General features: G+C 33.6%; 1 protein-coding gene across 1 annotated transcript in view; it reads right to left on the bottom strand.

Annotated features, from left to right (window-relative positions):
- dzip1 (DAZ interacting zinc finger protein 1) overlaps positions 1-13082 on the bottom strand; it is a 31285-nt gene that overhangs the window by 1278 nt on the left and 16925 nt on the right. The window contains exons 9-17 of the mRNA XM_056459463.1: positions 12405-12533; positions 12082-12130; positions 11917-11964; positions 8925-8984; positions 6032-6180; positions 5246-5432; positions 3412-3565; positions 1568-1890; positions 1210-1352 (exon numbers count right to left, since the gene is read on the bottom strand). Coding sequence (XP_056315438.1) covers positions 1210-1352; positions 1568-1890; positions 3412-3565; positions 5246-5432; positions 6032-6180; positions 8925-8984; positions 11917-11964; positions 12082-12130; positions 12405-12533 — 1242 coding nt within the window. The remainder of the gene's footprint in view (positions 1-1209; positions 1353-1567; positions 1891-3411; positions 3566-5245; positions 5433-6031; positions 6181-8924; positions 8985-11916; positions 11965-12081; positions 12131-12404; positions 12534-13082) is intronic.

Below are 13082 nucleotides of genomic sequence, written 5' to 3'. Positions count from 1 at the left end.
AAACACTTACTACAAATCTGGTATAGAGATGAAAATAAACAAATTTAACTAATTAACTAATGCAGAAATAAAAAAATCAATTCTGAAAACTAGGGATGCTTGATGAAAATGGCATTTTTGGTTTTCGCCTGAAAGAGAAAAAAGGCTGAAAAATGTTAGTTATTTAAATTAAACTTAAGTTAAATCATAAAGTCTTACAAAATCATTTTATATTATCCAGTAAAATATTATAAATTGATGATATAAATATAAATTTATATTTTATATTCAAATGTAAAATAATGATAGAAAATGACTTTGTAAAATAAATATATATATAACTTTCCAGTAGGAATGCACTAAAATTAAAGTTCTAGGCCAGAACCAACAAAGCATTGTAATAATTATTTATTATTTTTACTTTATAATATAAAGTATTGGCATCACGGTGGTGCAGTGGGTAGCACGATCGCCTCACAGCTAGAAGCCCGGTTCAAGCCCCGGCTGGGTCAGTTGACATTTCAGTGTGGAGTTTGCATGTTCTCCCTGTGCTTGGGTTTTCCTCCGGGTGATCTGGTTTCCCCCACAAGTCCAAAGACATGCGCTATAGGTGAATTGGGTAAGCTAAATTGTCCATAATGTATGAGTGTAAATGAGTGTGTATGAATGTTGCCCAGTGATGGGTTGCAGTTGGAAGGGCATCCGCTACGTAAAACATATGCTGGATAAGTAGGCGGTTCATTCCGCTGTGGCGACCCCAGATTACTAAAGGGACTAAGCCGAAAAGAAAATGAATGAACGGATGAATGATAGAAAAGGACTTTGTTTAAAAAAAAAAGGTATGAGTTTCCAGTAGGAATGCAAATTAAAATGAAATTAAATTAAAGTTCTAGGCCAAAACCAACAAAGTGTTGTAATAATTACTGTATTTTATAAAGTAATTTTGTAAGACTTTTTTAATTTTAAGTTCGTTCATTCATTCATTTTCCTTCGCCTTAGTTCTCTTATTCATCAGGGGTTATGATCCGCCCTTAACCTAATAACTTAAATTAAAAGATTAAGGCCCTTTATTAAAATTAAGGCCCTTTAAACAATATTTATTTAACAGGTTACATGAATGTGGCATTGAAATCTATGACAACAGGTCAAAGTGTCTTTTGATTTTATAGATTTCAATGTCACACTCATGTAATCTATTCAATAAATATCTTTTAAAGGGCCAGCTCTTACTTTAAGCTCTTTCTTTGCATTCTGCTTTGTATTTCTGACGTCTGTTGGCTTTTCCAGAAATGTATTAACGCCCCCTGCTGGTTTGTGTGGACCTCGAGTTGCCAGCTGTTTCTCAAGGCTTTTACCAAGAGCTTTGACATTACCTACAGAAAACACACAGATAACACATACAGTTAAAGTTAGAATTATTAGCCCCCCCGTCATATTTTCCCCCAATTCCTTGCTCTGTTAAACATCATTTGGGAAATATTTGAAGAAGAAAAAAAATTAACGAGGGCTAATAATATTGACTTCAACTATATATAACAACATATCTGCAGTATTTTTGTTTCAACACATCATCTGACTCGAGTCTTACTGTGAGTGACGTTCTTCAGGTTTCCGTTCTGGTCGGTGTGTTTGTGCAGCTGTGAGAGGTTGATCTCCTCCATCTCGCTGCCGTCGCTCCAGTCGCTGTCGCTCAGTGTGGTCACGTTTGTTGGTTCTGCGCTGGTCACGGCTGCAGCGGAGCGCACCGAGTGAGCCGTCGACTGTGTTTTAGCAGTGTTTTGGGCTTTGGCTGTGCTGCCGTTGACCAGGACAGTTTTCTTCTGCATTTGAGGGGATTCTTCATCAGATGATTCATCTTCCTCTTCTTCTTCTTCTTCAGATGAGTCTTCATCAGAGCTGAATGGAGGAGTTCTGCAAGTTGGACACAATTGGTGCATGTGTATGAGTCGATGATGAACAGAGGTTTATATTAGGGCTGCACAAAATATTATTTTAAATTCCCTTTAAAGTAGACATGAAATCAAAACTAACGTATTGATTTTATTAGCCCACATTGCTAGTTATACAATTAATATGTCACTGAGAAAAAAAAATATTCGCCCATAGTAATCTTTGAAATCTGAAAATCCTGTTCGTTTTCAGTTTATAATTCTCAGATTAGGTCTGTCTGAGGTATTGGGCGTGGCTACATGCTTAACCACACCCCTCCAACAGTCAGTTTTGACATCAAACAGAAATGGCGAGGAGGAGGAGTCTGTTAGGTTGTAATAACTCTACTGAAACCCTTTCCTCGATATTTCTGAATGAATGCCTACTTTACTTCATCCAATCAGCATCCAGTAGAATTATAACAAGCCACACCCACTATTTTCTCATTTAATATTCTGTTTCTCTAGGAACTGCGTCACAACATGAAAAAAAAATAATCGGGTCACAGCATCCGCTTCATGCGGACTTCAAGGCTTTTCTTTCAGCCAGTATGCTGTTTGCATGGGGAAACTAAAATTCTCCTAAACTCTTTGATAAGCTTCCGAATTAATTCTTATTTGGAATCACCAATATAATTAAACAACTGTCTGTTTAGTTGTGTTTCTAAATGTTCGAATAACACTAAATCTGCAGAAACTGTCGTAGAAACTCACGTCTGGTCTGAGCCCCTCCCCTGGAGCTCCATCAGTTTATAGAGATCGATGATTGGCTCTTGTACTAGTAGGCGGGGCTTCATTCACCTTATTGACCGTAATACTTTTCCCCAGTCAAAACTATAAAAGTGACAGGCCTTGTATTCTAAGATTTTTAAAATATAGATATTGCAATGTGCACATCTGCAATTGTCGCATCGTAAAATCGGCAATGTCGAGTTGGGGATTATAGTAGACCAGGAACTACAGTTCAGAACATTGTGGTGACATTGCGAAATTTAACCTTAATAGAGGACATTTTTTTCAGTTGCTTGTGTTTTTAGGCCTTTTGACTGTACGATTTCAAGCGAATTCAAACCATTTGTGTATGAGAAATTATACAATTTGTAGGTTTAACAACTATGCTATTTAACATACTATGAAGACTTTATACTATACAGTGTTATTTATTTACATTCAGTTTCTGCACCTTAATACAGTTAAGACTCTCCAGAAAACTTCAATTTTATTTGCTTTCTTTTTAAATAGAGCTATACACGTCAACAAATTATATTCTCATCACATTATATAGCGCAGAAAAACAAAACATTGCAATGTCAGTTTTTTCCAGTATCGCACAGCCATAGTTTACATGCCAAAAAAATCTCATCTTTGATGACACTCTAAAAGAATCACAGCTGTCACTTTTAATCTCTCGCTATCCCTCAAAACACAAGACTTTACCTATAATTTTTTAAACAGTTTTTAAAATTGACTATGATCACTGGTACTCTCCTGAACACTTCAGTACCTGCGATGCTGCAGTGGTGTGGAGGTCTTGTGTGGGACGTTGGTTCTGCTGCGTGGGACAGGCTGAGGAGTTTTCTGCTGCTTAGAAGCAGGGCCTGACATCACTCGCGTTACTGTCGATGGAAAACTGCTGGATCTGGGTCTGGACTGAAGCACTGTGAGAAACATGACATTAGCTTTATTGTAAAAATAAGAACTAACCCAGCAGTCACCTTAATGTCAAAACTGACATCAAGTATGTCCAAAAAACCACGTAAAAAAGCTAATTTGAAGTCAAAACAAATGTGTTATTTTGATGTCACAAGATTTTTATTGGTCATGATATAACAAAAAATGTGCCATGTTTTCAGATGTTTTAAATATATTAAGATAGATAACAGAATACCAATTACAACAAATGAAAACATTTCTTAATCTGGCCAAATGTCAGATTAAAAACCTTTAAATAATTATTTTTCAATTCAAATTTAGAAGAAATGATATACAAACTTTACTGAATAAAAACAAATATTAAAGGGCACCTATGATACAAATCAATTTTGAAGCAGTTTGGACAGAACTGTGTAGGTATAGTGTGTCCACAGTCATACTAGAGTGATAGAAACGCAAATAAGTGTTTCTTTTATTTCCTGATGTTAAAATAGGATCCAAATCCCTCCCATTTTGAGGCCCACTGCAACATAGAGTAGGAGTGCAGTTTACCCCGCCCACCGAATTGCTTGACAGACGCATATTAACATGTGTCTCAGTAGCGTATAATCATATCCACAAGAAAGGACATGCACAAAACAACAGGGATTAAAAGATCTGTTCAGCTCTCTGTGATCATCTGCACCTCAAGAATAAGTTTAAAGTTTAAAACATTTTTAAAACAGTGCATGTTTGTAATAAATACAGTATTTCATCGCCACAGACGCATAGTGTCAGTACAATTCTAAAAGAAGATGCTTCAATCCCAGTTTGTGGACTTAAATCAGGTTTATTTTGTACATTAACATAACAGATATCCATACAGCAGTGGATTTTAACGTTTATTCTGTCACAGTTGCCATGTAAAAACAGTGCAAAGCTAAACGTGCGTGTGTGTGTTTGTGTGTGTTATAACGACATTGTGCGTGACTCATCGTTGCAGAAAGGCTTGAATTATTCCCACAACAAATACATCAAATAGCAGTTGGGAAAATTCTTACTGTAGTAAGGGAGATCTGCTTCATTTTTGTTCTGTCACTGTTCATCTATGTGAAGGCTACACGCACTGACAAGCAAGTGGTGACGGTGGGCAGGGAGAACCAGCTCATTTGCATTAAAGGCACAGGCAACAAAAACAGATACAATGTCCAAATTTCCCAGATTTAAAAAGGTATAATAAATAATCTGATGGGTATTTTGAGCTGAAACAGCCACATTCTGGAGAAACGAAAGACTTAAATCTTGAAAAAGGGGTAAATATGTTCCCTTTAACATTTTACTTGTACAGTTTATTTCCAAAGCTCTACGTGTATAAATTGGGTCCCGCTTTATATCAAGTGGCCTTAACTAATATGTAATTAAACTAAAAATTAATTATTTATTACAATGTACTTATTGTGTAAATACATGTCTTTACATTGCACTTATGATTGGTTAAATACTCGCATGTAATTACATTTGTAATTAATTTCTGTAATTACATCTTTTATTACACTGTAAAGACTTAAACCCACCCATACCAACAGGTGGGGACCTAAAAAATTAATGTAATGTGTACTCTAATTGTTTTGTTACAGATAAACCTGTTAGGTAGACACAAAAAACTATCTCAGCCTGATACTGTTTGTGAAATCAAAAATCCTGACCTTGTTCATGTAGTTTGGGTTTGACAGGCTGCTCCATGTTCCTCTCCTTCACCCTCTGCTCCAGTTTATGGCTGATCTCTTTCTGTGCCCTCCGATAAACAGGATCCTCCTCCAGTCTTTTCCGCCGATCTGTGATAATCTGGGTCATGCTGCTCTTATAGAGGCCGTTAGACAGACCACTGAGTCCCTGAACAGCACAACAGAAACTGAGGTTATTCTTTTTGTTCACATAATGTTTATGTTTTTGTTCATTCGGGTGGGCTTGTACCGCCTTCAGAGTTCCCCTACAAATGTATTAGCATTCATTTACTTGTATAGAATATAGCTGAACAAATGCAAATTAATTATATTTCCATAACACTATATAAGACTAGCACAGACTAGATTTGCTCACATCTTAAATGTGTCATTTGCTCACATCTTAAATGCTTCATATTTCATTTTAAATGTATATTTATTCTAATTTCATGCATTGTTCACTCATGAAACTGTATACTCCATGCATTCTGTCTTCTCACTGTTTAAGCAAAGGGCGCTGATTAAAAAAGACCAGCAGATAACAATTTATGCAAAAGCAAAAATACTTTTTTATTTAATTACTGTTGTCTATTTAATAACAAAATTTAACAACAAAATTACAAATACAAAATCTAAAATTCAAGTATTTTTAAGGATATCCAGCACCCGTAACAACCTTGTTTGTCACATTCGCTGCTGCAAAATTTGAGAAAAGATGCCATAAAATAGTAGGTTGTCAGAAACCCCCCAAAAGCTGCAAACACTGACCTTGATGCCTAAGCTCTGCAGTCTATCATCCAGGTTGTGCTGAGCTGCCAGACGCATGTCTCTCCTCAAACCCGGGTTCCTCAGCAGCTCTTGCACCTCCTTCTGCCACGACCTGCTCTCCGTCGGACTTTCAGAGATGCTTGAGGAATCTGAAAAAAAGAATAGGAATGATCATGGTAGTCTGTGTTTGGCATACCGAATGGCACATTTTTAGTCATTCCCCAATTGCAGTGGCAGGATCAGCATCACATTCCAAAAACTTCTTAGTCAGAAGAAAATATACAGCTTTTTTATTTGCTTTAATAGTTTTAATTATATGCATGCATGCATCTAATTTTTTGTTGCATATCAAAACTACAGGAAAAAATGTAAAAAAACATTACAATTTAAAATAATCATGTTCTTTATTGTTGAATTTTTTTTACAGTTATTTATTCCAGTGATACATGATCCATCCTAAATCATCCAGAAAAGCTGATTAGGTGCTCGGGAAGCATTTCTTCCAATTATTATTAAATGAGTTGCTTAATATTTTAGTTAAAAGAAATTTCAGGATTCTTTGTTGAATAGAAAGTTAAAAACATCTTTTATTTTGAAGAAAAATCTTTAGAAATGTCTTTATTGTCCTTTTTTATAAAACATATTCGTATAAAACCCAACCTACAATATATATCTATGTAATTATTAAATTATTAAACTGTCTACTGACCAGCTCAATCTCAATACTGAGAGAAACCAAAGCTCGTTTACATCCATATGAGTTTATATATATATATTTTTTTTTTACTTTGGGTGGTGTTCATGTGGCAAACTCCTTTTAAGGAATTAAATGTAGACTGTAAATGAAATAAAATCACCATTTGTTCAGCACACTGTACTTTTTCTGTCATATATACTAAGAATTGTGAATAATTATTGATCTACATAAAAATATATGTTATGTCAACAATATCCGCTAAAATGCAGTAACAGTTTTCTGAACAAACATTTTCGTGTTGAACAGGAATGTTTATATTTAAATAACTTGCGTATGCGTGACACGATGATCGAAAACTACGCTTGTTTATATGTTGCTTTCAATGGTAATAAATTAGAATAAATTAGGTGGTGCAGTAGGTAGCACAGTTGCCTCACAGCAAGAAGATCGCTGGTTCGAGCCATGGCTGGTTCAGTTGGCATCCCTTTGTTCCCATGTGTTTCCTCCAGGTGCTCCAGTTTCCCCTACAAATGGACTCAGACACCTGTACCGCATGTCCAAAGACATGCGATACAGGTGTCTGAGTTTGAATGAGTGTTTCCCAGTACTGGGTTGCAGCTGGAAGGGCATCCGCTGTGTAAAACATATGCTGGATAAGTTGGCGCTGTGGCGACCCCTGATGAAAAAAGGGACTAAGCCCCACAAGGAACTAAGCCGTAGGAAAATGAATGAATGAATGATTGAAGTAATAAGTTTGTGTGTCATTTGTAAGTAAATTTATTAAAAACAGGATGATATGCTAACTAAATACTTAGTTTGCAAATTTGAAAAAAAATTACCCACTAAACAGAAAAAAACTGTAACTGTTGCTTCAGTTAATGTGACAAGAAAACCTTTATTAGTAAAATACACTAATCAACATTGCATGAATAAACAAAATTATGTTGGCTGAACAAAATATTGTTACTGAGAATAACTAAAAAACAGTTGTTGAGACAACTCAAGTTGCCTTGTTTTTTAATGTTTTCTCAACAATTTATTTTTTGCAGTGTACAATATTTTAGTTGAATAATATTATTATTTAATATTTTGCATATTTTTATGGGATTGTATTAACCACATTTTGAAATTTAAATACATTTTTTTTATTGTAATTCTATTATACTCAGTTTGGTCTCAATCTATGGGAACTTGATATATTATGCTGGGTTCCCACCAAATGTGGAATTAAGTATGCATGCATGTAAATGGCATAGTCAACGCAATTGTGTGAAGCATTACAGCAAACTCAAAGAATTCAACGCAATTGCGTCTACTGCACAAGTTCAATTAATCAAACTCAAGCGAAAAATTTCGGTGAGAGGAAAAAATCCTACCAATAAGCTAGAGAGTGATGTGGTGCTCCGCGTTTGTTGTGAACTCAGAATTACTGTTCAAATAGCAAAAATGTAATAAAGTAAAACAGAAAGCTTCAATATTATTGCTACATGAAATGCACAAAAATACTATTTTTAAATTTGATATGAAACACGTATTTTTTATTTTACTCAAAAACTCTTCTTTAAAATCTAAGCCATAAATAAATGTGCTTCAAATGTGACATCTTAATAAATGAGCTTTAGCATAGTTTTTAGATAGTTAAAATAAAAATTCTCCCATTATTTACCACCCTTCACTTATTTAAGTTGTTTTCAGATACAACAAAAGAAGCTATTACAAAGCCACATAAGAGAGAATAGATTATATGTATTATGTATTTGTCATTTATGGGTGAACTATCCCTTTAAGTAAGATTGTATTCAAATGTTTCAATTGTGGTCTGCTAGATAGTAGTAACTAGTAAAAATGTCAGTCAAATATTAAACAGTGGGTTAAATGTGTGTGTGTGTGTTTTAATTATTTAGTCTGACTTTGTATAAAGAAAGAACGGAAATGCCACTGCAATTGTATGACTACTTTCAAACATATAAACAACAAGGAACATCAATTAAAACCCATTCACTCCCTGTAGCTCCATATTTACATATCCGTTCTCTTACTCTAAGCTCTCCACTGATCACATGCATGCTGTAACTTGCGTTCTCCCGCTCATGCTAGAGTTTCGACACACACTCAATGCAGAGCTGAGCGACAGATCCATCATGCAGACGGCATGCAATCATGCCACAGACTACACTCACTGTACTCAATGATTACCTTTGTCCTCCTCTGACAGCTCCACTATAGGATCCAGCTTATGCACTGAGTTGGACTGCTCTGATAGGACAGCGCAGAGAGGTCAGAGAAGAGCAAATGGGTTACACCATAATTCAGATCTAACTCTCTTATTCTGAACTGATATTACCCATACTGACCCCATGCTTCCTTTAGAGCCGATTAAAACACATTTTGTAATGCATATCAATGTAAGAAAAGGCACTGAAGCCATCTACAGTTAAAGTCAGAATTATTAGCCCTCCTGAATTATTAGCCCCCCTGTATATTTATTTGTTTAATGGATAGAAGATTTCTACACACATTTCTAAACAAAACACTTTTAATAACTCATTTCTAATAACTGATTTCTTTCATCTTTGCCATGATGACAGTACATAATATTTGACTAGATATTTTTCAAGATACTAATATTCAACCTAAAGAGCAATTTAAAGGCTTAACTAGGCGAGTTAGGTTTGTTCTGCAGACAAATAATTTCTTAATAGTGCTAATAATATCGATTTAACAAAAATATGAAGCAGTGCAACTGTTTTCATTGTTGATAATAATATGTTTCAGGAGCACCAGATCAGCATATTACAGTCATTTCTGATCATAAGACTGAAGTACTGAAGCTGAAAATGTACACTATCGGCCAAAAGCTGTGAAGAAGGAAGATTTTTAAAATTATTTTATTAGAAGACTCGTCTGCTCAACAAGCCTGCATTTATTTGATCCAAACAGCAAAGACAATAACATTCTGAAATATTTGTATATAAATAGCTGATGTCTATTTGAATATAATATATAATGTCATTTATGGTTGTGATTTCAAAGCTGAATCATTTTTAATAATATCATTCCAGTCACATTATACTTTGTAAATTGTTCTAATATACTGATTTGCTTAATTTATTATGAATATTATTATGAATTTTTATTTTAACAGATAGAGTAATTTATTTCAGGATTCTTTCATGAACAGAAAGATCTAAAGATCAGCATTTATCTGAAATAAAAAAAAAAAACATTTACAGCATTATACACTATTCAAAAGCTACTGTTAGATTCATTTTTTGTAAAGAAAATAAAGAAATTAATAATTTTACTTCACAAAGTGAAGATGACATTTATGTTAGAATGCTATTTCTATTTCAGACAAATTATGTTCTTCTAAACTTTACATTTATCCAAAAAAGCTGAAAAAGAAAGCTGCTTTTAACATATTCATATTATTAACTGTTTTTATTTTTTTGAGCAGTAAACCAGAATATTAGAACAATTTCTGATGGATCAAGTGACTGGAGTAATTATGCTAAAAATTCAGCTTTGAAATCTCAGGAGTAAATTAGTAAAATAAGAAAAAGCTTTTTAAAATATTCAAGTTGAAAACAGTTATTTTAAATAATAGAACTATTTCTTTTTTTTTTTTTTGGTTTTGCTGTACTTTGGATCAAAAATCAGGCTTTTTATTTGTGTGAAAAAGTGAATAATATTTTTGGCCAGTGGTAAATCTTTGAAAACACCTGAATAAATTCAAATTTAAAACAGTACTCAACTAAATTTACAATTCTGTTAACATAAAAAAGTTAGATCTTTACTGTTTATTCCACAATATGCAAAACAATTTGCTAACCATAAACTTTAAACAGTACTGTCCTCAAGTTGTTGTCCTGCTTAAACATTAAATTTGTTTAGTAAAATGTCTGCCCTCACTGACATTAAATAAAGAATAAAAATCTCTAAATATCTGAAAAAAAAAAAAATATATATATATAGTTGAAGTCAGAATTATTAGCCCCACTTTGATTTTTTTTTTAATATATTTCCCAAATGATGTTTAACATAGCAAGGAAATTTTCACATTATGTCTGATAATATATTTTCTTCTGGAGAAAGTCCTATTTGTTTTATTTCGGCTAGAATAAAAGCAGTTCTTAATTTTTTAAAAACAATTATAAATCAATCAAAATTATTAGCCCCTTTAAGCTAATTTTTTTTTGATAGTCTACAGAACAAACCATCATTATACAATAACTCGCCTAATTACCCTAACCTGCCTAGTTAACCTAATTAACCTAGTTAAGCCTTGAAATGTCACTTTAAGCTGTATAGAAATGTCTTGAAAAATATCTAGTCAAATATTATTTACTGTCATCATGGCAAACATAAAATAAATCAGTTATTAGAAATGAGTTATTAAAACTATTATGTTTAGAAATTAGTTGAAAGAATATTCTCTCCGTTAAACAGAAATTGGGAAAAAATAAACAGGGGGGCTAATAATTCAGTGGGGATAATAAATCTGACTTCAACTATATATATATATATATATATATATATATATATATATATATATATATATATATATATATATATATATATATATATATATATATATATATATATATATATAGTTGTTGAAGTCAGAATTATTAGTCCCCCTTTGAATTTATTTCAAAATATTTCAATTTTCACAGTATGTTTCAGTTACATTTCTAAATAATAGTTTTAATAACAATTTCTAATAACTGATTTCTTTTATCTTTGTCATGATGACAGTACATAATATTTTACTAGATAATAGTATTTAGCTTAAAGTGAAATTTAAAGGCTTAACTTGTTTAATTAGGTAAGTTAGGGTAATTAGGCAAGTCATTGTATTATGAATGTTTGTTCTGTAGGCAATAAAAAATAAATATTGATTAAGGGGGCTAATAATATTGACCTTAAATAGTAAAAAAACTATTTTAAACTGCTTCTATTCTAGCCAAAATAAAACAAATAAGACTTTCTCCAGAAGAAAAAAGATAGGAAATACTGTGAAAAATATCCTTGCTCTATTAAACATCATTTGGGAAATATCTTAAAAATAAAAAAAAATTCACAGGAGGGCGAATAATTTTGACTTCAACTGTATATATACTGGACCTATGATGTTTTACCCAGCATCCTACAATAAGGAATAAAACACAAAAATAAATGAACTCACCACTGACCACCACCTTCGCTTTAGTTTCAGGAGAAGGGGTAGAAACCACTGAAACAAAAACACAAAAACTTCAAAATAAGTCTTTTTTTTTGCAGTATGGGGACAATTTTGCTCAGATATGCTGTCTATATGATATTATTGTCTAAAACTGTAACATCCACATACCTTCGCGCTGTACTGTTATTGTTGGCGGCTTTGACGAGATCTGTTTCATCTGTCACATAAACAAACCCATATGTTATTTGTTACAACAACAAAAAAAATCAGCAGTCGGCAACACATTATCTGAGCTGTTGCTTCAAACTTAAATGTTTCCCTGAAAATACAACCCGCATAATGACGAGCTGACAGCATAATCAGCGTAATGATAATTGCTCAAAATGTGCGGATGTCTTCACACCCGTACACTCCTTCAGCTCAAGCCGCTGCGCTAATACAGGATATCCTGAACAATGGAGCCTCTTCCTGTGCTGGCATCCAGGACTGACCTGCTTGTTTTGGGAGGTAATGATCTGCTGCTGCTCCTGCAGTCTGTGGCTCAGTTCCTGCACCTGCCGTCGGGATTCCTCCATTCCTTCAGAGACGGCCGAGCTCACTTTACAAAGCTCCTCCTGAAGCTGACGGAACACACAGAGACATGACGGTTATGTGGACACACAGTTTTTTTTTTTCTTTTTCAAATATTTCCTAAATGATGTTTAATAGAGCAAGGAAAATGTTTCCTATAATATTTTTTCTTCTTGAGAAAGTCTTATTTGTGTTACTTCGGCTAGAATAAAAGCAGTTTAAAATTTTTTTTTTTTTTAAAGATTTATTTTTGGCCTTTTTGCCTTTATTAAGCGGATAGGACAGTTTTACAGACAGGAAGCGAAGTGGGAGAGAGAGAGGGGGTAGGGATGGGAAATGTCCACGAGCCAGGATTCGAACTCAGGACACCCTGAAGTGCTACTGCACCATATGTCAGCGCGCTAACCACTAGGCTATTGCACTGACGGCTTAAAATTTTTTTAAACCATTTTAAAGTCAGTATTTTTAGACCCCTTTAAGCAATATTTTTTTCGATAGTCTCCAGAACAAATCATCATTACACAATGATTTTCCTAATTACCCTAACTAACCTAATTAACCTAGTTAAGCCTTTACATTTCAATTTAAGCTGAATACTA

The sequence above is a fragment of the Danio aesculapii genome, chromosome 6 (genome assembly GCF_903798145.1).
Source record: "Danio aesculapii chromosome 6, fDanAes4.1, whole genome shotgun sequence".
NCBI lineage: Eukaryota > Metazoa > Chordata > Actinopteri > Cypriniformes > Danionidae > Danio > Danio aesculapii.
Note: the sequence above shows the minus strand (reverse complement) of the source record. Positions and strands in the feature narration are given on the sequence as shown.